The sequence below is a fragment of the Ambystoma mexicanum genome, chromosome 5q, assembly GCF_040938575.1.
Source record: "Ambystoma mexicanum isolate Mex_15411 chromosome 5q, UKY_AmexF1_1, whole genome shotgun sequence".
In the NCBI taxonomy this organism is placed as follows: domain Eukaryota; kingdom Metazoa; phylum Chordata; class Amphibia; order Caudata; family Ambystomatidae; genus Ambystoma; species Ambystoma mexicanum.
In genome coordinates, this window is record NC_090933.1 from 1,084,276,362 (window position 1) to 1,084,302,129 (window position 25,768).

Below are 25,768 nucleotides of genomic sequence, written 5' to 3' on the forward strand. Positions count from 1 at the left end.
GGTTCGTTACTGACTGAACACATCCAGAAAGTCCTGGATGTCTTGTTGTTGCTTAGGGAGATCAGAGGTGATCACACTGCAATCAGTTGTTTCGTCCTATAACAAGGTAGCCATTAGTGCAGATGAGGATTCTACCAGGTCCTCCTTCCACTCCTTTAGAAGGTTAATGTGCTAGATTTGGGTTTTAAGTCTTCTGTCCGGCTGAGCGACCTTATAGTTATAAGGGCCTGTCCTTTCTAAGATTTCGTAAGATCCATACCATCACAAAAACATTGTGTGCTCTCAGGTGGGTAAGGGGATTAACACTTTCTACCCGATGAAAAAGGACAGTGAAACCGTTTTCCTGTCAGAATAACTTCGCTTTCTTGAGCCTGTCCTAGATGTTTGTGGACTAGGTCCTGCACTATGGTCATGTGCTCTTTGAGCCTCTGAGCTGTAGATAACACTGCCTTCTTTCTTTCCTCCAGGTCTCCCAGAGCATGTGCAGTACATATCTGGGGTCGTGTCTGTAAAGGAGCTCAAAAGAAAATCCTAGGGTGCCTTGGGGAACTTTCAGAACGCAAAAAGGGCCCAAAGGATCATTGTGTCCCACTTGCGTCCATCTGCTTCCACTAGCTTTTTCAAAAATTTTTGGCTGTTTTATTAAAACATTCAACTAAGCTGTCTGAGGATGGTACAGAGAGGTGCATAGGGTTTTTATCTGCAAGATCTCCTTTACTTCTGCCATCAACAGACATAAAGGTACCCCCTTGATCAGTCAATATTTCTCTTGGGAAACCTACACGTGACAGAAAAGGGAATAGGTGTTTAAGATTCTGTGGCGAGGTATTATTTCTCAACAGGAACACTTCTGAGTACTGGCTCGCATAATCTAGTATTACTAGAATATATGTATTCCCTAGTCTTGGCGGCTCAAACGGAGCAACGAAATCCATGCCAATTCTAGAGAACGTTACGTCTATTATAGGGACGGGTTGTAGTGGTGCAGGAGGAGGGGAATGTGAAGCTGTTTTCTGACATAAAGGACATATGGCTATAAAGTTCTTAAAGTCAGCGTAAACCCCTGGCATGCAAAATCTGTTGATAATCTGCCCGTGATTTTGCTGTGCCCAAGTGTCCCGAGGTCCGATGGGCATGAGCCATGTTGAGGACAATTCTCCTATGACTATGATATAGAAGGCCTTGTTTTAGAAAAAATAAAAAAGGCCGGTCATTAGACCTTCCTTCTTCTTGGGGCACTATTTTTAAGAAGTCTTTCTGATAGGATAGGATCATTTCACAGAGCGAAAAACTAGGTTAGGAATTATCTCTGCCTCTTCCCCGGTAGTTCTCTGAGTTACTGGGGTTACAATAGCAGGAGGTATGTCCATCAGCCTCTCCAAAATCCTTAGTGACTCTTTCTGTGAGTTCTTTTTCCTGAACCTCTAAAGGTTCCTAAAAATCCCTGAGCCATTTTCTCTCCTGTTTTCACATGTAAATGTGTTTCGCATTATTCTGTATTAATATCTTTATGTAAACCCAGTAGTCTGGGTCTATTACGCCAGCCATTACGTCCTGGCCACATTTCCAGGCTAAACTGGATTTGGACACTAGGTGGTTGTAGGTACCATTAGGAGGTGACAGAATTAGTGATGTGGAGATCAAGTTTTATTTATTTATTTGTATTTAATTAATTCATATAGCGCACAGACAAAGCCCACAGGCATGGGGGCGCTAAACAAGACCATCATATGCAACAAAAAGGAGAGAAAAAGAGGAGAGAGTGGCTGGGAAAGTTCTAGTTCAAAGGGGACTCAGCAAAAAAGTGCTGTTTTCAAGCCCTATTTAAAGGCAGGAAGGGCTGTGCATGCTCGAAGATTGAGAGGAAGCTCATTCCAAAGACTCGGGCTGCATGTGGAAATGACACTCTTGCCACACAAGAGCGTTTGGAGCATCGCGTCACCAGAAGAGCTATTGTTTGAGCGCAATATCCTGTGAGCAGGCAACCAACGAAGATGTATGGCCAGGTATTCTGGGCCCAAGCCATAAAGGCATCTGTGTGTTATGCAAGGCATGTGGAACAGGACATGACTATTCACTGGCATGTGGAAATGACACTCTTGCCACACAAGAGCGTTTGGAGCATCGCGTCACCAGAAGAGCTATTGTTTGAGCGCAATATCCTGTGAGCAGGCAACCAACGAAGATGTATGGCCAGGTATTCTGGGCCCAAGCCATAAAGGCATCTGTGTGTTATGCAAGGCATGTGGAACAGGACATGACTATTCACTGGCAGACAGTGCAGAGCCCTTCTGGCTAAGGAAGCATGGTCTGCCCTGCCCACTCATTACAATGCGCACAGCATTATTTTGACCACCTGTAGTCGAAATAGTTCCCCTTTGGTTACCCCCCAGCCAAAGGCTAGCACAATAGTCAAGCATGGCCCGTATGATGGCACGAGCAATCATGGCACAGTTGGTATTGCTCAAAAAGGGCCGAAGCTGGGCTAATAGTTTGAGGTAGTAAGAGGAGCAAGAGACTAGGCTGCTCACATGTGCTTTCATTGACAGGCTTTGATCAAGGGTGACTCCCAGAGTCTTGACCTTAGGTTGTGTTTTAATCGGGCATCCAGCTATATTGAACTGGCAGTATTCTTGACTAAGTTTCCGCAGTTGGGGAGCTGTACCCACAACCATCAATTCATTCTTCGAGACCTTGAGTGCTAATCTGTTCACCTGCATCCATGCTTGTATCTCCCCATAGATACAGTTGAGGGTCGTGGAGTCAGGGACATAGTCACCCAATAGTGACACAAGGCACGGAGTAACATCAGCATATATCATAAATGATCTCTGCTGCATTCAGTTGTTTAAATAATGGGAGCATGAAGATATTAAACAGCGTTGATAATATACAGGAACACCGCGGCACGCCGCAGGAGACCTGGATCTCATCTGCCAATGAGTCCTGAAAGAAAACTCTTGCAGTACTGTCTGATAGAAATGATTGAACCCATCTTGCTATTGCGGTGGAAAAATGTGCTGTGCTAAATAGTCTGTCTGCAAGGATGGAATGATCCACAAGATCAAATGCTGCAGACAGATCTAGTAGCACCAGTAGTGCTGAGTTCCCACTGTAAAAGATATTGATCTTTAGGTTAAGAAGAGTTGACTCAGACCTCGTCAAAAACCGGATTGTTTTAGCCCCAGAACCTTATGTTTAAGCAGGAACACCTCAATCTGTAGCTGCACCACTTAGTCAAGTATTTTCAGTAAATAAGGCACATTCGTAATAGGCCGGTAGTTACCCGGCACATTCTGGTCAAGAGTGTTTATTTACATTTTTTTTTTATAAGTGGGGAAATCCAGGCCTTGTTAGTAGGGACGATACTGAGGGGGGCAAGTTGGTTGCCTCATTCTTTAACTACTGTGGCGGGACAAGCATCCCCCTTACAATTAGTTGGTTTTAGTTGACCGAGTACCTTAAAGAGGTATTGCTCGGTAATGGGCTGAAACTCAAATTCAACAGAGTTCATGTTGGAACATGCCGGTGGCAAGGTCACATTAGCTTCGACACCAGAGTTAGTTTTGGTTGCTAGATTTGTTTGTATATTCTCGATTTGGTTTGTCATAGGCTGCTGGATAGCTGTACATCAGCTAGCATCTTTTACCACCTGTGAGGGAACTGGCCAGGGATCCTCCAGTTCCTTGAGAATTTTAAATAGTTCACCTGAACTGGAGGCTGCTCCGGAGATTCTTTTATCCTAATAACATTTTTTGGCATTCAAAATAGCCTTTTTATATATAATTTTGTCGCACTGGCATAGATAGTTTTATCATCTGCTGAATGAGTTTTTCGCACTGTTTCAATGCCCTGAATGTAGCTGTGCGTAGGTAGTGAATATCAGGGGAGAACCATTTTTTGCTTGGTCTGTCTTTGGACAGGCGCGTTTTCAACTGAGCCAGGTGATTGGTGGCTCTTTCAAGAGTATCACCCTAAGCCTTTGCAAGCTCTTTGGCAGAGTTAAGAGAGTCTAGAATATGGATAGTAGCGGCTATAAAAGGGGTCATAGTGACCTAAGTCCGTTTGCGCAAATTTCTAATCACCCAGATCTTTACATTTTTATTTTTCTGGAAACTTGGGAAAGACTCCGGTCCAATATGTAATGATCAGACCAAGTTGGTAATGGAAAGATTTTGGGTTAGTACCCAGTCCAGGATTCTACCCTGAACATGGGTGGGTGTCTTAGCATATTGTGTGAAATATTCACCATAGCGACGGCAGGAGGGCAGGAGCCCATGCCTCATCACTGCGCCGCCTCAGGAGAAGGCCAAGACATAATCTAATATGCACTCACCCACTGCGGGTAAGCCTGTGCTTCTTGTGACCCTGCCCAGTGTCCAGCGTCCAACTGACTCCTTTAACGGGGTTGTGCTGCCAGAAACTCCCTGCTGAACGTATCAAGTCCTGCAAGTCAGGCGATCGATATTTGTTGCAAGCCGACCATTCTAAAATGGCCACTTGAGATGGTGTATACATTGCTAAGCAACGTTCCAAAACCGACCTCGTGCGCTCCCATAGGCAGCATTATCCTATTTCGCAGCAAAAGCCCGATCGGATCGCGAGACCGGCCAAGCACACGGAGGCCACCATATAAAAGGCCAGATACCGGTCTGGGCCTGACCGGGTCGTACCGGAGCCGAGGGGCCAGCCACGCTGCCCGCATCTCCATCAACCGCACACAGCAGGGTAAGCAAATTGCCACCCTCCTGATTCCATACACATATGGACTACCACGAGTCCATACCGCTTTAGTCCCAGTAACATTATCAACTGCCTACTCGCCAGCGACCGCAATGATCCTTACTCGCGTATATTCAGTTTCACCGCTGTAAACCCAATACTCGCCTGAAAAGCATATTTCCCCATTATCTTGAGCCCTTTACTATTCATGCGAGTTGCACCCTATGCTACCCGACTTGCAGCATTTAATTCTGCAGCCCTGCCTTTACAGCATAGAGGGCCACTCTGTCTGCACAATTTGCCTATGACTTACACCGCACTTACAGTGCCAATCTCACCTCATCTCACTCTAGCGATATCAAACTTCAGCACTGATGCGTTGTACGGTGCGACCTGTACTCGGCTATACGTGCCAGTCACGTTAGCATTGCTCCTTCAGTTTATATCAGTTGTGGGGACCAATTTGATGGCAATTGCATTTTGTTGGACTTAACTGTACTGCATGATCTGTGCCTTATATGCCTGCAACGTTAGCATTGTTCATTTAGTTCATATTAATTCTGGTGACCAATTCTATGTTAACTGCATGTCGATAGATATGTCTGTACTACTTGCTCTATTCTCTGCCATACTTGAAATCAGATTAATTCCAGCCCATGATAGCTTAAAGTATCTAGCTCCTATGGTGCTATCAGATCCTTTAGTCACCATGCTGACTCCATTTTAGCAAGCCCTTACCATTAGTAGCCTCTTCATACTAATGACGCTAGCATAATTCTCAAGTTGCACAGTCATGCGTATGTTACGCCTTAATATAGCCTACACCCTAATCTGCCTTACGACTACGCATATGTCCATTATGGCTACCATTAGAGGTAGTCACCCACTGCCATCTACCATGGACCTCAACACCTGGTGTCTGCATATCTATGGCATTAAGCCTACCTTCATCGAACCACATATCACTTACAGTTTTCCTACCACCCTGTCTTCAAACAACACCCAAAGCGATACTCATCACACCTCTAAGTCGGCCCTCCTTGGACCATACGCTTCCACTAGGTTTCCCACAGCCCTATCCACTGACGCCTCCTGAACTCTCACTTCGTGTACCAACACCCACAGACCTTACTTGCATCACACCCACCCCAAGGTATAGCCAAGCCACCTTAACACCTACAACCAACCTCCCATGCCTAACAAACTACAAGCATTACCGTATAGGCTCCAGATTCACTCTATTGCACACCTCGCCCACTCTCAAACACACCACCAATGCAGACAACTCCCCAAAGAAATCAGTATTTAATGCACCTGCACACAAATGCAGCACATCACAATCCAAATGTAAACTGGACAACTCCCCCCACCCCCTCCTTGATCAATGGTGCGCTCATCAATGCCAGATCATTGCCAGCCCATGCAATGGACATTGCAGATTAGATAACATCACATGACCTCTACTTTCTAGCAATTACAGAGACTTGGCTTCATTCTGCATCTGGACCCTCTCTCTCTCTTGCTATCCCTGACAATTACTCCATCATCCGTCAAGACCGAGATTCCAATCTAACTAAAGGCGGGGGTATCGCCTTTATTTCCAAAACATCATTAAGCTTAAGGATTGTTGCCAACCAAACCTTGCCCTCAGCAGAATTATTATCCATTAAGCTACCTATCTCATCATCCGGCACAATCACTATCCATCTTATCTATAGACCCCCCCCCCCGTCCCGACATCCACATTCGAAGAGGATATCTCGCTCCTACTATCGACTAACATTAAAACAAAATCCCAAGTTATCCTTAGGGGTGATCGGATCCTAGGCGGTCAGGACCCCAAAGATTCAAAGGCACATGCCTTTGCTAACACCATCACAGAACTTGGATTCCTACACCATATAACTGAACCAACACATAAAGGCAGAACCCTAGACTGATTAGCTGACCACAACTGCAACATAAATATCTTGTCTAATACATCATGTGCATGGTCAGACCATCAACTCATCTCTTCACCATATAAGAAGGTAACCACCCTAACCAACAGAACCTTGCTCCACCCATGAGGACTAGAAACAAATGCAATATAACAGTGGAGAAACTATTGCATCTACCTGAACCTATCATCAACTCCTCAATGACACTCACGGATCCCACTGCCTTAGTCGACCTCTATAATCACACTCTACTCAATGCCATCAACACAATAGCTCCACTAAAACTGGGCAAATCTAAACCAAGGGTGCATCTAAACTCATGGTACACCCCGCACCTCAGAGCCCTACGGAAACTGAGAAGAAACTCAGAAGCTCTTTGGAGCAGTCTCCATTCAACAGCTAACAAGCATAATTTCTTACTAGCATCCCTCAATTACAAAGAAGCTATTGTCCAAGCCAAAAAAGACAATTACAACGATTGCATCACCAAAGCCAAATCTAGCACCAAGGAACTTTTCAACATCCTCAAAGAACTAGAATCTCCTGCCCCACCACCTGAAATATGCGCCAAAGATATCTCTTGGTGTACTAATATTCAGAAAGCATTACAAGATAAAATGGCAATGCTTCAAAGTAAAATAGAATGTAAAAAACATTCTATCAACAACGCTTCCTCCACACTTAAGCCCACTACTCCAGGCCAGAACACCCACAACCAATTCACCTTTTCACCCCTCTCCATCAAAGAGGTTGAGAACATCATCACAAAACTAAAACAGTCCAATTGAAAGGGTGATGTATGCCCTGCTCCTATCATTAAAGAGGCAGCGAAGGAACTTGCCCCCTTTATCACATCCCTTATCAATGCATCTTTCAAATCCAGCATTGTACCCAATAACCTAAAAGATGCCTGTGTAGTTCCGCTTTAAAAAAAAAATGCTAGACCCAAATAATCCCTCCAATTATAGACCTATTAACACAGTACCTTTTCTGTTGAAAATACTGGCTCGAGCAGCATATCTACTGATTCAACAACATCTGGAATCCTATAATCTTCTTGGTTTTAGACAATCTGGGTTTAGACCCAGGCACGGGACTGAAACAGAGCCAATTGTCCCCACGACCCAAATTCAAGCCCTCAAAGATAAAGGCAAAATAGCCCTTCCCCTCTTATTAGAACCGTCGGCAGCATTCGACGTTGTGAACCACAAAGTCCTCTGTAACCATCAAACGTCTGCTGCGCATTTCTCGGATAAAGCCAACGCTTGGATCCAGTTTTCCTAAATAATAGATCCATATTGCACCTTCAGCTTCCGCAGAACCAACACTTGTCACTTGCTGTGTCCCCCAAGGATCCTGCGTGTCTCCAACACTGTATAAATGTGTTCACAAAGCCACTGTTTGATGATTTTGATTATCTGGGTGTCACCTATACCAATTACGCTGATGACACCCAGATACTCATCTCTATTACTGCTGACTATTCTACGGACAGCAAAACACTCAATGACATCTACCTCATCATGCAAGCCTGGATGGCTAAGCATGGATTCTGTCTTAATGATAAGACAGAGTTGCTCCTCCTTGGATCACGGGCAAACCTGAAAAAACTTGCTGCACAATTTACCTCTTTAAAACATTGATGGAAACTTAATTAAAATCGCTAAGGATGAAAAAACCCTAGAAATGTTATTAGATTCTGCTCTCTCATTAACAAGACAAACCAATGCAAATTAATCACTGTCTGTAGACCATTCATAACTATGGCAAACTGCGTTACAATAGCTGGACTATTGCAATGCACTATATCTAGGAACCACTCTACAGAACCTAAACAAGCTGCAAGTCATACAAAACAACGCCATCAGATCAGCCACGAATATCCTGAGATCTCAATCTCTGAAACCAGATGCAACCTGAACTGGCTTTCCGTCAAGCATAGAATTGCACTCAAAACCCTGTCACTCACTCACAAGTGTCTTGCTGACCTGGCATATAAATACTTGACCAACAGTCTTGTACGCAACATATCAGCCTGTCCCACTAGAACCGCTCAGACACACTGCCTTAAGATCCCCAGGTTCAAGCTACAAAGAGCAGGAGGGAGTAGTTTCCCCGTTCTAGCCGCCAAAAGCTGGAACGCCCTCCCCATAACACTAAGAGCAGAACCTGCCTACTATTTGTTCAGGAAAAATGTAAAGTTATGGCTACATGAGCAACAATGTACAACTCATCATGACATGGCCCACCCTGAACTGTTATGCTCTGATACCGCAACTGTTTGATGCATAGATCTGTATAAAACTAAATTATTGTAAATATTTAATTCTGTTAGTCAAGCCTCCCCTGTCAATTCTACTGTTCTCCTGCTACGCTTCTGTTTAAACCTAACTGTATGTATGTAACTTTGTAAATTGTAGGATGAGTGCTCTGTAAATATGTAACCTGTAAAATGAGTGCCTTTTATTGACGATTGTCGATTAGGAATCTGATGAGTCATCATAGCCCAGATTGAAGTCACCCAAAATCAATGTTTTAGATTTAGGTTTAAGTCTGGCAGCAATTAGGTCACTAACATTAATTTAAAAGACTGACATGCTCGGAGGTCTCCTATAGATGAGGAAGATGTTTACTGTCTCGTTGGGATTTATATGTTGCTTAGCCCTTAGTAGTTTGCAATCTTCCAGGCAGATGTTATACATGTTCCTAATAAGTAGTGAGTTGTGGTATAATAGGGCTACCCCTCCATCCATCCATCCCTTTACCACAATCTGCTCTCAAGATATTGAATTCTGTGGGCAGGGAGAGTGTTAATGCGGGTCCCGCAGCCTTGTGAAGCCATGATTCAGTAATGACACAAAAATTAAGTGTATGCATTTTAATGTAATCGGCTACATCCACCGAGTGTTTGATAAAAGATTGTGTGCTTAAGAGCATGCATTTAAGGCCCCCCTACCCTCCCAAGTGTCTAGAGTCACTATCAACGTGGTTTACTTGGACATGATCGTTATCAGCTGTAATTACTGGAATAGAAGTGGTGGAAAAAAAGAGGCTGGTGCTATACTACTTCTATAGAGACATCCCTACTGCTGTGCAAGTCAAAAACTATAGATTAACTAGTGGCTGCAGTGGGTCCAGTGGCCCGACTACTCAGTTTGTACCATTGCAGGGTTCCCCAATTTATATCCCACTGCTAACACCAAATGTGTGTCAAAGAAGGAAGCTTACACAAAGGTGGCATGGTTTTGTTTTTAAACATTTATTTCTCGAATAAAAATACCTATCTGTCCCCATCTTCAAGAGGGGTTTCCCTGCGTCGAACTAAAGCCAAAGGAATTGTCAGAATGTCTGTCAAATCAAAGTTGCACCATCCTGTGTCAAATCCTACTCTAACCTTCACATTATAACTAAAAGATAAACTAACAGAAAGTTCCTTCTTCAGGAGAATGGCTCCCTTCACCCGATTCTTAAAGCGTGCCCACAGAATGTTCTCTTACAACAGAAATACCCAAGGGAATGACTCCCTTCCCCTGGCTTTACTTGATACAGTTCACCACAAGGCCAGAGGGGAATGACTCCTTTCTCCTGGTATTGCTTGGCACAGTTCTGTCTCTCTCCTCTCCCCCGCACCCCCAGGTTGCCATTCAATAAAATAAAAAGGGGTGAGACAGATGCCTGTTTTCCCTAGCCTAACATGGATATCCCTGCCTAACAAACTAAGGCTAAAGAAAAATGACCTAATGTCCCAAAAAGTATCTGACCCTCACACTAATATACACAACAAAATGATATAGGAATTGTTTTTGCTGTTTTAAACTCCACACAATAACATATACATTCAAATTCAAAGGTTATAAACATGAATCCTTGTGACCAGGGGTAAATTGCCTTCCCTTGGATCAATTCAGGATTCCCTGGAACAAAGTTCAGTTTCAAGAAAGTTCTATTCAATAACAAAGTTCCACTCAGCGTAGGATACAAAGTATTTTCCACTCAATATATCCTTTTGCTTGTCAAAATAACTTTCTGGATCCTATTCAAATTGCCTTATATCACTCTTCTGCTGACTGGACTAAGTAGGTTACAAGAGTGCAGAAACGACCACAGCAGCTATTAGTTCAAAGCTATTTGGCTAAATATCAAAGTGTGTCTGCATACAAGTTTTAATAAAGGTACATAGGAGAAAGTCTTCAGCTATGCCTTTTTTACAGATCTGATAAAATTCAAATGTGCTGCACAGAGATATTTACTTGTCTTGAAGAAAAGGTAAAAGGTATTAATAGGAGCATTCAGTCGACATGCAATAGATGTCCAGTATTTCTAATGTGTAAGCATTCCAACCTGAAATAATATTCCCACAAATGGAAGGATGAGTGGAAATCTCTCTATTGTATGGTCAGTAACAACTTTATGGAATACACATTCCTGAAAAACATAAAACGCTGAATAGGTGAAGTTAGTGTTGAGGTGATGCGCTCTAAATTTTGTTCTCATTTGTAAACATCTATTTTCACATCTTTTAGATAGGTGGCACACCACCATTTCTAAGGAGAGTCACTAGGCTCTGTTGAAGGGATAGTTTAGTTTGTGTTTCCTTCTACAAACAAGAAACAATATATAATCAAAGTGTCTCTTTACAACCTCTGTATCCACAGTGGTAATGCCAAACAATAATTAACAACGAATCAAATAAAAGTCAACTCAAACAATGCAATATCAACAACGTTGAATATAACTTATTATTTTTAAAAATCAGATTGTGTTTCAGCATATTATGCCATTATAACATTAAAAAGTATACATTATTAAAGGTTACATTTTGAGTACACATTTACCTCATACCCTTCATAATTAGCATTCTAGCACAATGCAGTATTACATTTTTCAGCAATTCACTATATCACTTTTTTGTTAAAAATAGAAAACAAAAAGTCAATAGTATTACCACTTGCCTGCCATTGTGGAAATTCCTAGGATAACGCCAATTGATAACTCTATGTGTGTTCCCTGAAATAGAACAATTTAGGTTAATGTGTTCTCCATCGCTGGAAACAAATAAGAAATTTGGCAAATCAGTAAATTACATTTTAGGAATACTATACACAAATTGCACTGTAAAGACATGTGCAGAGAAAATGGTACTTACCTACAGCAACAGGTCTACAATGCTGTATATTCCAGGGAATCTGACATGGATATACATTTCCACATAAACATTCCACAATGACAGGTGGTCGGCCAATAGGCACTTAGTAACTGAACATTGCTAATAACTTAAAAATCCTACATTAATTTTGGGAGAAAATAGAAGTATGGTGGGAAAGGTTTTTGATGAAATGAGGCTGCAGGGACTGTTGAAAGTTAATCCATGAAAGATACCAACACTGGAAAACCATTGATATCCTTCATTTTCCAGCACTGGCACATCTTTATAAGTAGATTGTTTGCTCAAAGGACTACCAAGAAGCAACACTATAAGGGGCGAACGTACATAGTCATCTTAAAAGCAAATTGTGGTCTGTTAATTAGATTACTTGAAAATCATGACTTCAATCAACTGCAAACAAATGTTTACCAAAAGGTATTTAAAAAAAAACCCTGTGTACTGCTCCATAAATGTCTGACAAACAGGTGGCTACTTTTCCTCTTGTACGTAGAATCTGCAATACTACTAAACAATTTCCCTTGCGGACTACGAAGCACAGGTTTACTGGTAAAAGCCCAAATATTGAGGAAAGGCAAAACGCCAAACCACCTTTGTATGTTTTCATAGGCCAAATGTGAAAAACAGCCAAACCAGTTGCTTGAAAGACAGATCTTCGTGAGCACTCTGGGGAGGATTATCTGAAACCCTGCATGTCTCTGCTTGGGGTCTCCTACGAAGGCTGGCAACCCGCGTGATGAGTTGCCAGGGAATAGCCAATTTAATGAAGGATTCGAAGATGGTGGATACAGATTGTGAGATCTCGGCAGCTAGAGCTGTGGCGAAGACCACCATTTGAGAAATTTATGAATCTACATATGGGATTTATAAAAAGCAGAACTTGCTGGGAAGCAACAGAGCACAGTAGATACATGTACTGCAAGGGTGTCAATGTAGGAGACTGCCACAGGAGTAATAAAGTGGTTGGTATAAACTTTTATTTGACAACAGAAAGCAGAGGTTGGAGAAAGGTCCTAACGCTAAGGGGAGTTTCCCAGCCTCAACTAAACTACTGGTGTCCGTGTCAGAATGTCCAAAGTAAAGTTCTCCGTCCGGTGTCAAAATCCTAACCTGACCTTCACCTAAACTCAATATAAAGGGAAAAGGGAATTGTCTCTCAGTTAGCCACTCGCAGCTATCTCCAAAGTACCAACATAACAGAAAGATGGTGTTGAAAACAAATAAAGTTCCACAAGTCTCAGGAGGTAATTCCCCTCCTCAGTCACTTCAGGCTTCTTTCAAATTCACACTGCCAAGGGATCATCTTTTCCTAACCACTGGGAAGAGGAAGAGTAGTACTACTGACAGTTGTTTGTGTCCCAGGCACACCTCTTTATTCTTGTGACTTTCGCTTGTGGTCTGGATTCACTCTCCTGCCCAGCAATACGTGTCACTCCCACTGCAGATACCAGTTTGTTATAGAGAGGAAGAGGGGGCGGGAGCTTGTCGGACCCTCACTCCGGGGTCTGCTCTACCCCTGATGTTTGGCCACTGCTCACCGGTCCCTCCAGTCCCGGGAGCCTGCCTCCCAGGCAAGTACCTTCTTTGCAGCCTCACTAGGCTCTTTGCCGGGTTGCCGTCTGGCTCCATGACAGTGGGATCTGTGGGACATCGTCATACTTCCTTAGGTAGGTGGTGGTTCCCGTAGTCCATGCAGCTTTGGATAATGCCTTCTGTGCCTTTCCACCGGCCTTTGGTTCAGCTATTGCTTTGCTCTGGAACAGCTTGACCTGCGTGGTTCAGCCATGCTTCTGCAAGTCGGTGGCAGCTCCACTGGTCAAAACTCCCTTTAGGGTTCATTTTCAGGTTTTCCTTTGCAAACGTCCTTCCCGACTCTTTGCTCAGTCGGTTCTCACAACTTCTCTGCCTCGGACTGCTTCTCTGCTTTGGACTGCTTCTTCCCAGGTCTCGTCCTTCTCTTTTAATACTTGGATTACTTTCAGTTATTGGGCAAACACTAGAGCGTTGACTATGGTTCTCCTGTCGTCTTAATGCATCCCCATGGTTCCTCCTCGTCCCAGTTTGAATATGATATGTAACTGGTTCGATTTTATACAAGTATATAGGTGTATCTGGTATTTGAGTGATTAGAGCAGAGGAAACATTGGGAATTTATAAGAATGTCCTGTTTTGAAAACATGGGGAAGGGACGATACCCCCGGGTTTGTCACAGTAACCAGGGAGATCCAGACAGGTGCGAGGTAGCAAAGGAAGATGGAATGTGTAAGGGCTCCATGGAAGCAGAGAACTCCAGAGGGTGAGAAGTAGGGTTGAATGGAGCAAGCAATTGCTGCGATTCTCTCTAAAGAGGGTCCTTCCTGAAGTGTAGGATGGTGGAGTGGAAGTCTTTTATGGATTGCTACCTTGTTGCATAGAGAAGGTACATAGCAAGAAAAGTCCTGTTTCTTAGGTTCATTTCACTCTTGCAGTTTTATTTCCAGTCTGACAATGTCCTGGCTTCCGATGATACTGTGGCCCTAAGAGATGCAGGGTTTGAAATTGCCAGGAGCTGGGAGCTATTTAGATCCTGGTTATAGCCAAGGGGAGCCTGGTCAGCTTGAAACCAACAGCTACTAGGAGCTACTTTTGACTCCTGGGGCAAGTGGTGAAAACAAACCTGGCTATGTGATATTAACTTTGTGTTTGGGAATGTATATAAAGGACGATAAAGGACACACTTAAGGGACATTTAGGGCATATTGGATAACATGAAATGGACAAAAAGTATGCATCTTGAGCAAAGTTATATTTGCTGCGCAGTCCTGGTCCCCCAGAGGGAGCTGCTGCCTAATTGGTTATGCAGGATACCAAGGAGATGCTTTTTGCTCCTGGTCAAGAAATCCTGGATCTATGTGATTTTAACAAATTAAATAATAAAGAATGAAATTTGAACGAAACAAAAAACGAAAAAATAGTGATTTATTTTTTGGGGGATCCCCACCAACCCCCTGTTTCCCCAACCAACCCCACGACCCCCCAGATTAAACACCTTACCCCACCCCCACATCAATTTTTTTGTTTTTAAATCTGTATTCTTTTCTTGCTTTTTGATTCATTAAAATGTCATTCTTCATTTTCTATTCATTAAAATCACTGGATATCCAAATGCAAATTTCGATCACTGGAAAACCTGAGTTTCCTGGACAGGAAGAGTGGTGTTTTGGCAGTGAAAGCTTTGTAGGTAGTACAGGCTGTCTTGAACATGATGCTTGCTTATAGGAATAGCTGGTGCAGCTCCTTGGGAATGGGTAGGGATGATGTGGTTGAATTTTCTTAGTCCTAGGATCGGACATGCTGGACGGGGTTCAGAAGAGCTAAGGTGGCATCTGGGACTCGTGCAAGTAAGGCGCTGCACCAGTTCAGGTGGGAGAGGGCCAGGGCTCGCACAACGGTTCAGCATGGACAGTTACAGAGTAAAGAACGGAAAAGCGATGGAGAGGAAAGATAAAAGAGAGGAGGTGGAGAAGAGTAGGGTATGGTGGAAATGGGAAGGAGAAAGAGGGGCAGAGGAGGTAGAAAGGGGAGAGGAAGACCGTAGAATGTGGATAGGGGAGAGGGAAGGGCAGAGGAGAAAAGGAGAACTGAGGAGGGGCAGATTGGAGATGGTATAGCAGAAATAAGGTGGAGGAGAGAAAGGGCGAATCAGAGGAAGAGGGGAAGAACAGAAAGGAAAGTAAATACCCAAAGAAGTAGATGCGGAAGAGACGGAGCAGAGGAGAGGTGCCAAAAGTTAAGCTAAAACTCAGAGTTTGGTCACAGGCTAGTGCCTGACCAAGAGCAGGGAAACCCTAAGAAACCCCAGGGTAATAATATCTTGAAATAGTCTGATGCCTGAACGTCCACTCCCCTGTAGATGATCCCAACCACCAAGGTGGTTGTGCCAGGTAAACTAGGAGTAGAGTAGGTCCCAATTACTTCCTTCTGACTCCAGTAACAGACAAAAATGGCCACAGCAGAAACCAAGAAAGAGGTGTGGGACATTGAAAATCCCAGATACTGAGTGACTGTTTATTGCCCCGAAAGGTGGTTTTGACTTGGAGGACAGGGAATGACTGAAGGACCAGAATCCTAAAACAGCTGAAGGACACCTCGAATGTTTATGAATCCCCTACTCTGCCCTTTATTTATGCAACCAAAATAAACCAACTGTTAACATTTACTTGTGCTCTGGTTCTCTGATTACCCTCAGCCGTGATACCTATCTATGCATGTTTGATTGGGTGATTCCACAGGTCCCAGCACTAAACTATCTATTTGGGCATACTTGAAGCCCAGCTGTCACCCATCGGACTGACCGCTCGCCAGCACCTTACCTCACTTGGGGCAGTCTATTCCCAATTTTATTGCCTTGCTAAAGACCCACGCGGTCGAAACACGTGTCGGCTAACCACTATTGGGACTACGAGTCCACATGATACAATTGACAAATAAAGTAAAATTCCACGTAAAAACTGACTTTTTGTACTAAGTATGGTATATCCACTTACTTGAGAAAGCAAATAAAACGCAAGGTATCCAGGATAAAAACCCTGAACACTAAACAAAGGAGGTGTGTACTTCACCTCAACCCCATCCTGTGACTTAGCGGAGAAACCAAATTCGGACACCACACTAATCATCAGAGCCTAGCAGGGTCGGTTACATACCTAGGGCCCAATCACAAAGACTTAGACTAAACTATCCAGTAGACTTCTGGTGTGATTTGCCTGAAAGGCATGGTTTTTCCAATACATGCTGGTAACACCCAGATTTAAGTGAAACTGGATGGTGCGGAGTTGAAGGAAAAAAGTGTCAGAAGAATATCTGTAAATAGGCGGTTCTTCATCAGGGTTCACGTGCGAGGAACCTTGTGAATATCAATGCAGTGCTGTTGGACTGTCAGGGGTCTACACACTCGTAATGGAGAGGACAATGTTGCCTCTGAAAAGAAAGGCTTTGAGACCATCTTTTCTTAAAATCTTATTTATACCTTAATTTTGTTTTCATCAATTAATCAAAAATTGTAAATCTACATCAAATATAATGTCAGGAAATCAGGAAAACAGACAGTGGTATAAGAATTAAAACACCCAGGATCTCATTTGTATAGTGGCGCAAGACTGAGTACGGCTTTTATGCCTTTCCTTCATGCCACACCACATTTTCAATTATCTGTATGGCAGAAAGGAGGGGTGGATAAAGCCGGCGGACCCCATAAGGATCCATTGTACACAATGCCGTCTATGCTCGCAAAGCAGGCAGCGTATACAGTTACAATTAAACGCTGTCCAACATGCATGTGGACCAGCGTACATTTGTAATTGTGAACACTGCTTACCATGCACACACGGTAAGCAGGTCACAGTGAAAGTTAAATGCTGGCCGACATGTGAGCATGTCGGGCAGCGTTTAATTGCAATTATGAGGCAGCGTTTACGCACTTTGACCGGTGTGGAGTGCAAGAGGCGTACATGTGTGTATGACGCCTTTTTCCCCAAACTTTTGCACTCTGCCATGCAAATAATGAAAATGTGGCGGCGGGGAGCCACCTGCATGTATTTCAACATGTAAAGCCTTCCCGCCACCAAACTACATTTCTGAGCAACACGAGCTCCCTTTTGCTACAAGTATCCTTCAAAACAGAATTGTCTCCCCACCTGCCAGTTTTCATCTCAGTGACCCTCCCCCAAAAAAGAAAAACTCACCCTACCTAATTATAGCCTGCTAAGGGCAGAGGTAGAAATGTCATATACATCATTGGTACATCTTACAACTAGTTTTTAAGTGTGTACCCTATTTTTCCTGAGGCAAATATACAATCATCTGGGCTTGGAGGATCAAGCACTGTCCACAGTCACAGCCCTTCCCGAGGCCCACAGGCAGCATTTGTCACTCTGCAGCCAGCACCTTAACCAACTCCCCAACACATTTCTTTTATCAGAAGCAAAACCTTTTTTATGTATGATGGGAAATTCCCAACTGAAAGACCACACATCACCAGCCAGCCAGCAACAAAACAAAGCTCCATTTGAAACTTGTTTATATTTATTATGTCAACTAGCTTGACAAGTAAAAAAAATGCTTTGCCCATAGTTCAATGTTCTTAAAATCGTGGATAACAAAGATCTGTACGTTTTTGGCAAAGAACCTCCAACTCTAACTAACTTCATTACACAACTTTATCATATGTCTTAAAGCGCTGAAAGTAGAGTGGGCAAATAGATTTTTCAAGCTGGCTTTATTTGGCATCTTGGGATTTATAGTTTTCCGTTTAGGATGTGGAAAATAAAGCTACAAATATATTATTTTGGCTTAACATGTTGCTACAAGGAATGACGTTGCCATATTGCTTTAATATGAAATTGTGTGTTTTGCAAGCAGACTCTCCAAAACTTAAATATCTGCACCAAGTAAGGTTTGGTAGGTATGTGGTTAAGTGCCTAAATTGCAGAATGGGTTAAAATCACTGCTTCAATGTATGTGTGCGGTCCGGAGAAAATAATTTGATCTCCCTCGGATTTAACTGCAAATATTGGAGTGCTTCCAAGTGATTACGTTCACACCCTTTTAATGCGATATATTTAGGGACTAAATGGTATACCCTAATGTTCCTCTGCTAGTGGCCCCCCAAGGACATCACCTAAAATTGCATTATTGTTGTACTGGCCCTCTCTTAGTCCCATACCACTTGGTTTGACAGGTAGATATGTAGACTCACCAGCCAGTCAGTGCACAAGAGATTCTAGAATAGTGGACTAACTACGGCAGAAACAACATAACATTTTCTTCCCTGTTGCTGCCAGTCACCGAATTTGCTCGGCCCATTCAGAGTACTGCACCACAGAAGAATGAGAGAAACGTTCTTTGCTGTGCTCTGTTATGCTATGTTATTGCATCTTCTATTTCATACCATCCGCCATTTTCACACTTTCTAGAAGCTTCAGGGTCTGCAAGAAATATGGTAGCAGGCTAATGAAATAGGAGGGGGATCAGGGCTGATCGCTTTGTAACAACATTGATGTGTGCAGAACTGAAAGGATGGGGCTCTGTACATTCTGAGTTTCTGGAGCATTGGCTAACATGTTTTCAATGTTGCTAAGGTACTTGCTTGTTTGATTGTCCTCATGTCTGTCAGAGTTTCTTACTGAGTGGGGAGCTGTGCTGGTGTATCTGTGGTAGGTTATTTTGGTGTTTAGGGAAAAAGTAATGCAGACACATGCCTTAATTCATGGTGTATGGTGCATTGTGTAACCACTTATTGGGTTTCAGGTCGCAATGTATAGTCAGTAAGGGTGGGAGAAAAAGATTTCTGAAGTGGATATTGTTACCATATCTTTCTCCAAACTTTGCCAAACTGATTGCATGGACATTCCATGCAAGAGTCGGAATTTAAGGCTTTCAAAGTGTAGTTTAAGCATCAACAGCACACAGAAAATGGAAGCGGGGTAGCTGCGCCATATCCAGTTCGATCGTTAGTTCAGTGTCCAGGCTTGTGCATTATTTGTATGCTGCTTTGCTGACTGATATTAAAAGGTGCTCACCTATCTACCTGAAGAGTCAGTGGTTTATTAGCCATTACAGATGGAATCAGATAAAATTGAGAAAGAAGGACAGAACAATCCAGCTGGAGTTGGTCAGGCCGAATGGGCCTTTAAGCTCATCCAGATGGTCTGGCAATAGTTATGGGCAATAGTTATGGGTCCTCCTCTCGTCCAAGAGTTCCTAAGGATCTGCTTAATGTTAATGATTAAAAGAATGACATTATTGATTGGTCAACTGCCGGTGGGGTATAAGAGATGAATGAGTCGGATAAGATTGGCTTTTCATCAGACTGCCTCAGAATGTCTGCAGTTCCATTAAAACAAAGTTAGTCACCGTAGTGACTAACACAATTCTAGCCCACAATCCCCTTTCCTCCAATACTTGTGGGATATTCCGTCCTTCAGGACTGAGACCGGAGCACTTTTTGATAGCATCAAAATATAGTGTTCTTTTATTTTTACGCGGGTCCTGCACCTCTGGCTTTGGTCACGCCTTCCTGAGCCCCACCCAGCGCATTGCCCTTCAGTCCTTTTCTATCACCAAGGTTGGTAGACACATTAACAATGGGCCTCATTACGAGTCCGGCGGTAACCGCGGCGGTAAAACCGCCTGGTTACCTGCCGGACTCGTATTACCATTCCGCCTCCGTGATTCCCGGAATTACCGGGGCATTACAACCCCGGTTTTCCGGGAATCACGGAGGCGGAATGGTGTAAATCCCCATTCCCATTGAGTCCTATGGGACTCAATGGGAATCGGGATCATGGAAACACCGGCAGCATCTCGTAATGCTGCCGGTGTTTCCTCGTCCGCCTGCATGTGGGAGGTGTTAAACCCGCCAGGTCAGACCTGGCGGGAACATCACCGCCCGCCTGCAGGGGTCGGGATCAGGCGGTCCGGAAACAACGGTGGCGGCGGGTTTACCGCCACCGTTATTTCCGGACCGCCAGGGTCGTAATGAGGCCCAATATGTGGGCAGGCGCATGGAGGAAAGGGGACTATCGATTATGAGTACGTCAGTCATCATGTTGAGTAACTTTGCTTTACTCCTACGTCCCATCCCCCTTCCCCCATGCTTGTCGGAGATTCACAAGCACTGAACAGCCTGACCGAACTGAGCGTGCGCTCGTGAACTAAGTTTGAGGCAATGTTGTTTACAAAATGCTGAGAGGGAGGACCAAGTGCCTTATAAATAATAATAATAATAATAATAATAATAATAATAATAATAATAATAATAATAATAATAATGCCTTAGCGAAGGTTTCCCAAAGAACGTATTTTTGAAAAGCTACTGCAGCAGCTTTGCCCCACACCAGGCGTGCATGGATGCCTTTTGTGGCTTAGTCCCTGAACTGTGTACGCTTCCGAAATGCAGGAGGTTATTCAGCGGGAAATGGAGGCTTTAGGGGCCTGTGTTCCTTTCTGATTTCCAAACATGACAAAGAGATGAGAGGAGGGTCTGAAGTCTTTAGTTCTTTCTAGATAGCGCTTGAGAGCCGCGCTTGAGAGCCCTTCTAGTGTCAAGGTTGTGAAGGACCCATTCGGCGTCCAACGCTGGGTCTGGAAAAAACACTGGTAAAGAAATACACTGATTAATATGAAAGTCTGAAACAATCTTCGGTTGAAAGGAAGGGTGTGTGCGGATCACCACCTTATCCTTATGGAAGGCCAGAAAAGGTTCTTCAATAGAGAGCCTGAAGCACCCCTATTCTTCTGGCTCAAGTAATCGCAACCAGAAAGGCCACCTATCAGATGAGCAGTTTCAGCTCCACTATCGCCATGGGCTCAAAACATTTATAGCAAAGCGCATTGAGCACTGCATGCTAGACGACAGGGGAGGTAGAGGGGTACTTGGAGGGGATGACTCTCCCTAGGCTGACAGCGGGGATGTTGAGGAGATGGATGCAAAATGTACACAAGAGGAAGTATTGACAGCTATCCCATGGATGCATGGGAGAAAGGTGCCGGTGGAGGACGGGTTCACAGTGGGCTTTTATAAACAGTTTGCAGGGGTATTGGTTCCCCAGATAGTGATATTGTTTAATCACATTGTGGAGACAGGAAGGGTGCCTATGTCACTCGGTCAGGCACTGATGGTAGTGATCCCGAAGGAACGGAAGGACCCCAGATCTTGTAAGTCATACTGACCAATATCCCTTCTCAACCTGGATGCCAAGATCATTGCAAGGGTGCTGGCAGCCCGCTTTGAGGGTTTGATGTCCCGACTGGTTCACTCCAGTCAGGTGGGGTTTATAGCAGGGAGCAGAATGGTTCAGAAAGACTTTGCTACTCATGGATGCAGCGCAAGGGAAGGGGGGTAACCCGACACTTTTCTCTAGATGCCGAAAAGGCTTTTGATGGAGTAGACTGGGACTTCTATGCAGTGCTTCTTAAATATGGGTTTCGCAGGCCATTCTCAATGGGATCAAGGCAATTTACAGTGAGTCAGGGGCGAGAGTAGTGGTAAAAAGGAAGATCTCTGGAGGAGTTGCCTTGAGGAGAGGAACGAGGCAAGGTTGCCCTCTTTCACCTCTTGTTTGCGTTGTCCCTGGGCATGACTGGAGGAAACGGGGGCAGAAGACGAGCGAAATTCCGTTTTATCACTGGGTTCGTAAGAGTGAACGAACATGAGTCAGTGTTAAGGTAAGCACCAATAGCAGAAAAGTATGTTCGACAAGAATGTATACGAATGTCTGTAGATACCAGGTCCAATATGTAAGAATGGATGCAAACAATTGAGGGGTGCTGAGGATTAACCCGTTTGTCTAGGCACCAGTGACAGAAACCAAGCTATTTGCTCCTGTACTGAGCTTGTGTGGAGGGTTTGGACGCTGCCTGGATGATGTGCATATTCTCCTCTGAAAGAATGAATTGTGCTAGGGACCTGACCTTAGGAACCAGGCCTGGGTGTTAAGGATGGGTGTCTCTTTTTTTGTGGGAGTTGAGGTAGGCTGGGAGGGAGGGGGCGAGAGGGGACTAGGCTGGGGTAACGTACAGTTTGGGGCGCTGAAGAATGGGCATGTGGTTATGCCCTTCTTGTTTGGCGGCGCAAGATAGACCCAGTGCTTTGGTGGAGGTGAAAACAATTCGGGGCGGGATGGACCAGCTGCTGATGGGGACGTTAAATGTGAAGGATATGAATGCACCTACCAAGCAATCTCTTATCTCGAGGGAGTTCCGCAGGTTGCAACTGGACGTCCTATTCATTCAAGAAACCAGGATGATAGCGGGAGAGGAAAGTCACATGCCCTCTGGTCAGGTTGGGCAGGAGCTCTGGGCCTCGGGGGCAGGGAAGCAGAGAGGGGGGTGTCTGCTTCATAAAAGACTGAGGATAAGAGATCCGTGTATTTGGAAGGAACCATATGGAAGGGCGCTCTTGGTCTCTGGTGAGGTCTGTGGGTTGGTTATTACGATCGCCATGTTAAACTGTCCCAACCAAGGGCAGATAGGTTTTCTTGAGCACACCTTACCCTGCATTCTACGCGAGGCTAGGGAGCCCAAGCTGTCGGGGTGGGGGGAGATTTCAATCTGTGGCCCGACATGGCGATGGCTGGTGTGCAGAGTGGGAGGAAGGGACACCCGAGTTGCCAAAAGGAAGGGGGAAATTGCAGGATTACCTGGATCCTCATGGCGTGTTGAATGTGTGGCAGCATCTCCACCCACGGGTGAGGGGATTTACCTTTTTCTCGCAGCCATACGGTACCTATGCACATATTGATTACCTATGTGTCCAGAGGGAAATGTTGAGCAGGGTGTCGTTCTCTGACATGGTCCCGATCAGCTGGTCGGACCACGATTTGGTGTGCATAGGGTTCTCAATTGTGGGTTTGCGGGTGCAGAACTCCCGGTGGAAATGTAACGACTCACTTTGGGGTGATGTGGTGTTTCAGGGGGAGATGTGTGAGGCAATTTACAGTGAGCCAGGGGAGAGTGGTGGTAAATGAGAAATTCTCTGGAGGGGTTGCCTAGTGGAGTGGAACGAGGCAGGGTTGCCCTCTTTCGCCTCCCTTCTTTGCATTGTCAATGGAACGCCTGGTAGCCCGACTACACAGGGCCCCTCAGGTTATGGGGATTAAGGTGAGAGAAAGGGAATTCAAGTTAGGACTGTATGCCAATGATGTTTTGTTGCATTTGGTACACCTGCTGGTCTCGTTGATGGCATCGTTGGAAGCGATCAAGGAATATGGTGCGTACTCCAGTATTTAAGGTTAATAGGCAGAAGTTAGTGTTGTTCCCGTTTGAAGCAGATGAGGGAGGGATGTTCTACCTCTTAAAGACCTGGGGATGGTGTTAGAGTTGGATGGTATACAGTACTTGGGGGTGTCCATTACTAGGGATCTTACTGATTTGTATGGGGCTACTACCCACCACTGCTCGAGAAACTATACAGTGAGATGATGGGGTGGAGCGCGCAAACGATTTCTTTGAGGGGGAGACTTAACGCCCTTATGATGAATCTCCTTCCGAGAGTTCTGTATTTGTTTCAGATGCTCGCCATAGAGATACGGGGCGCCGTTTTTATGGATGTGAGAGCAGGGTAGGAAACAGTGCAAAGGATGGAATGTGCTGATATTGCCAAAGGAAAAAGAGGCTGGGATTCCCAGACCTCAGCCTATACTATAAGGCAGAGCAGCTGAGAGTGCTGGTGCCTCACCTGCGGGAGGATGTGGACAAGCAATGGGTCCACGTTGGGAATTTTCATTTGAGGCTGGTGATGATGGGGGAGTGGTTTTGGGTTCCCTGGGAAAGATTCTTGAAGCGGATAAGTGAACACCCTATTTTGGGGTCAGGGTATGCGGGGGTGGCTATCTCCATGTAGCCATTTATGGGCACCAGTGGTAAGGGATGATATCCCGCACCCGGAATGATTTCAGACCTGGTTTGAAGCAGGGCTAACAAGGGTGGGACAGTTGAGAGTGAAGGGCAGATTCATCTCCCTGCGAGAAGCTAGAGACAGTATTGCAGATTGGCCCCCTGCAAGTGTTTTCTTACCTGCAGTTAAAGGGGATATTGACGGCTGATAAATGGAGGAAGTCAATACAGCAGGACCTATTGGATTCTCAGAGAGGGATTAAGGGGCTCATCTTGTTATTGTATGCAGCGCTAGTGGAGGCAACTAGGGGTTCCACTGAGGGGCTTAGGGCTAGATGGGAGAGGGATTTGGAATGGGAAGTGGACTCCCACCTGTGGGGTACAATGTACAATAGGGCTTTTCGAAAGGTCAGTGGCGTGCCAGTGTAAGCTACATGGTACCAAGTTGTTACACTGTTGGCAGTACGACCCTGTGTGGCATCCACGATGTTCACAGGGGTAAGCCTGCTCTGCTGGGAGGGAATGTGGGGAGCGCAGGACGTACTGGAACATGTGGTGGTCCTGCAGGGACGTCCAGGTCTATTGGTCAGAGGTGCTGGGTTGGATCAAGTATGGTGAGGGGACGGTGACCCCATGCTGATATTACATGGGCTGGAAAAGGTGGAAGGGTAGTTGACATCTTTCCCACACAGGTTCCACTTTTTTCTTTTAGTGGCCTGGGCCTGTGATTTCTTGGAAGAGGGTGCAGCTGCGAACTGTGATACAGTGGTCCAGGAAGGCAAGGGAATTACATTTAATGGAAATGCTCACAGCGGGGTTGCATGGAAAAGGGACATGTCTAGAAATGCAGTGAATGAGGTTCCATAGGGTCTACGCTGTGACTCAGTCCGGAGACAGGGAATGACGGGTGTTGAGGGGGAATCCGACATGGCAGGTGTGTCTAAGGAGAGTGTGCTGTGCCCCCCCCCCGTGGCGGATGCCTGTGGTGCAAGTGGATGGGGATTGAGTAATATGTCCCACAACCTCAAGGAGCTATAGAGAGGGTCGCCCCTCTCTCCCCATGTGCCATAGGTGCCAATAAAGTGCTGCTTTATGTTCTACCATAGGGGTGAGAGGGGCAGGACAAGGGTTTCATCAAAAGCTAATGTTTTTGAGAACTATTACACAATGTGCCTTGTTATGTCTTTTTGTATATGTTAAAACTTGATAAAATATGGAAATGTACACACAAAAAAAGAAACAGTCTGAACCTTGGCACAGAGAGAGCGGGACCCTGTCTGATGCAGAGGACGACGGGATGGAGGAATTGCCAAAGAAGGAGATGGAAACCCGAACGGGCTACTGATAGAGCCTATGGATCTTTCGTGATGGTCTGCCAAGCCTCCAGATGAGAGGAGATGCGTCCCCCCACCGGAGTTGCATGAGACCACTCCAAACCATCATTTGATTTTTTTTTTTTATCTGAGGAGTGGATACTGGATCCGGCAATGGAAGTGGGGGACTGGGAGAAAAAACAGCCACTCTGCCTCTGCTGCTTTCGATGAGGTCCACTTGGTGAACCGTCCGG

The 25,768-nt window shown here is 44.8% G+C and overlaps 1 protein-coding gene across 2 annotated transcripts in view; it reads right to left on the reverse strand.

The window, feature by feature from the left end:
• The window catches only part of TMEM65 (transmembrane protein 65), a 420,478-nt gene that overhangs the window by 123,457 nt on the left and 271,253 nt on the right, over positions 1 to 25,768 (reverse strand). For both annotated transcript variants that reach the window (XM_069621592.1, XM_069621591.1), the window contains one exon: positions 11,615 to 11,669. In XM_069621592.1, the coding sequence (XP_069477693.1) occupies positions 11,615 to 11,669 (55 nt within the window). The remainder of the gene's footprint in view (positions 1 to 11,614; positions 11,670 to 25,768) is intronic.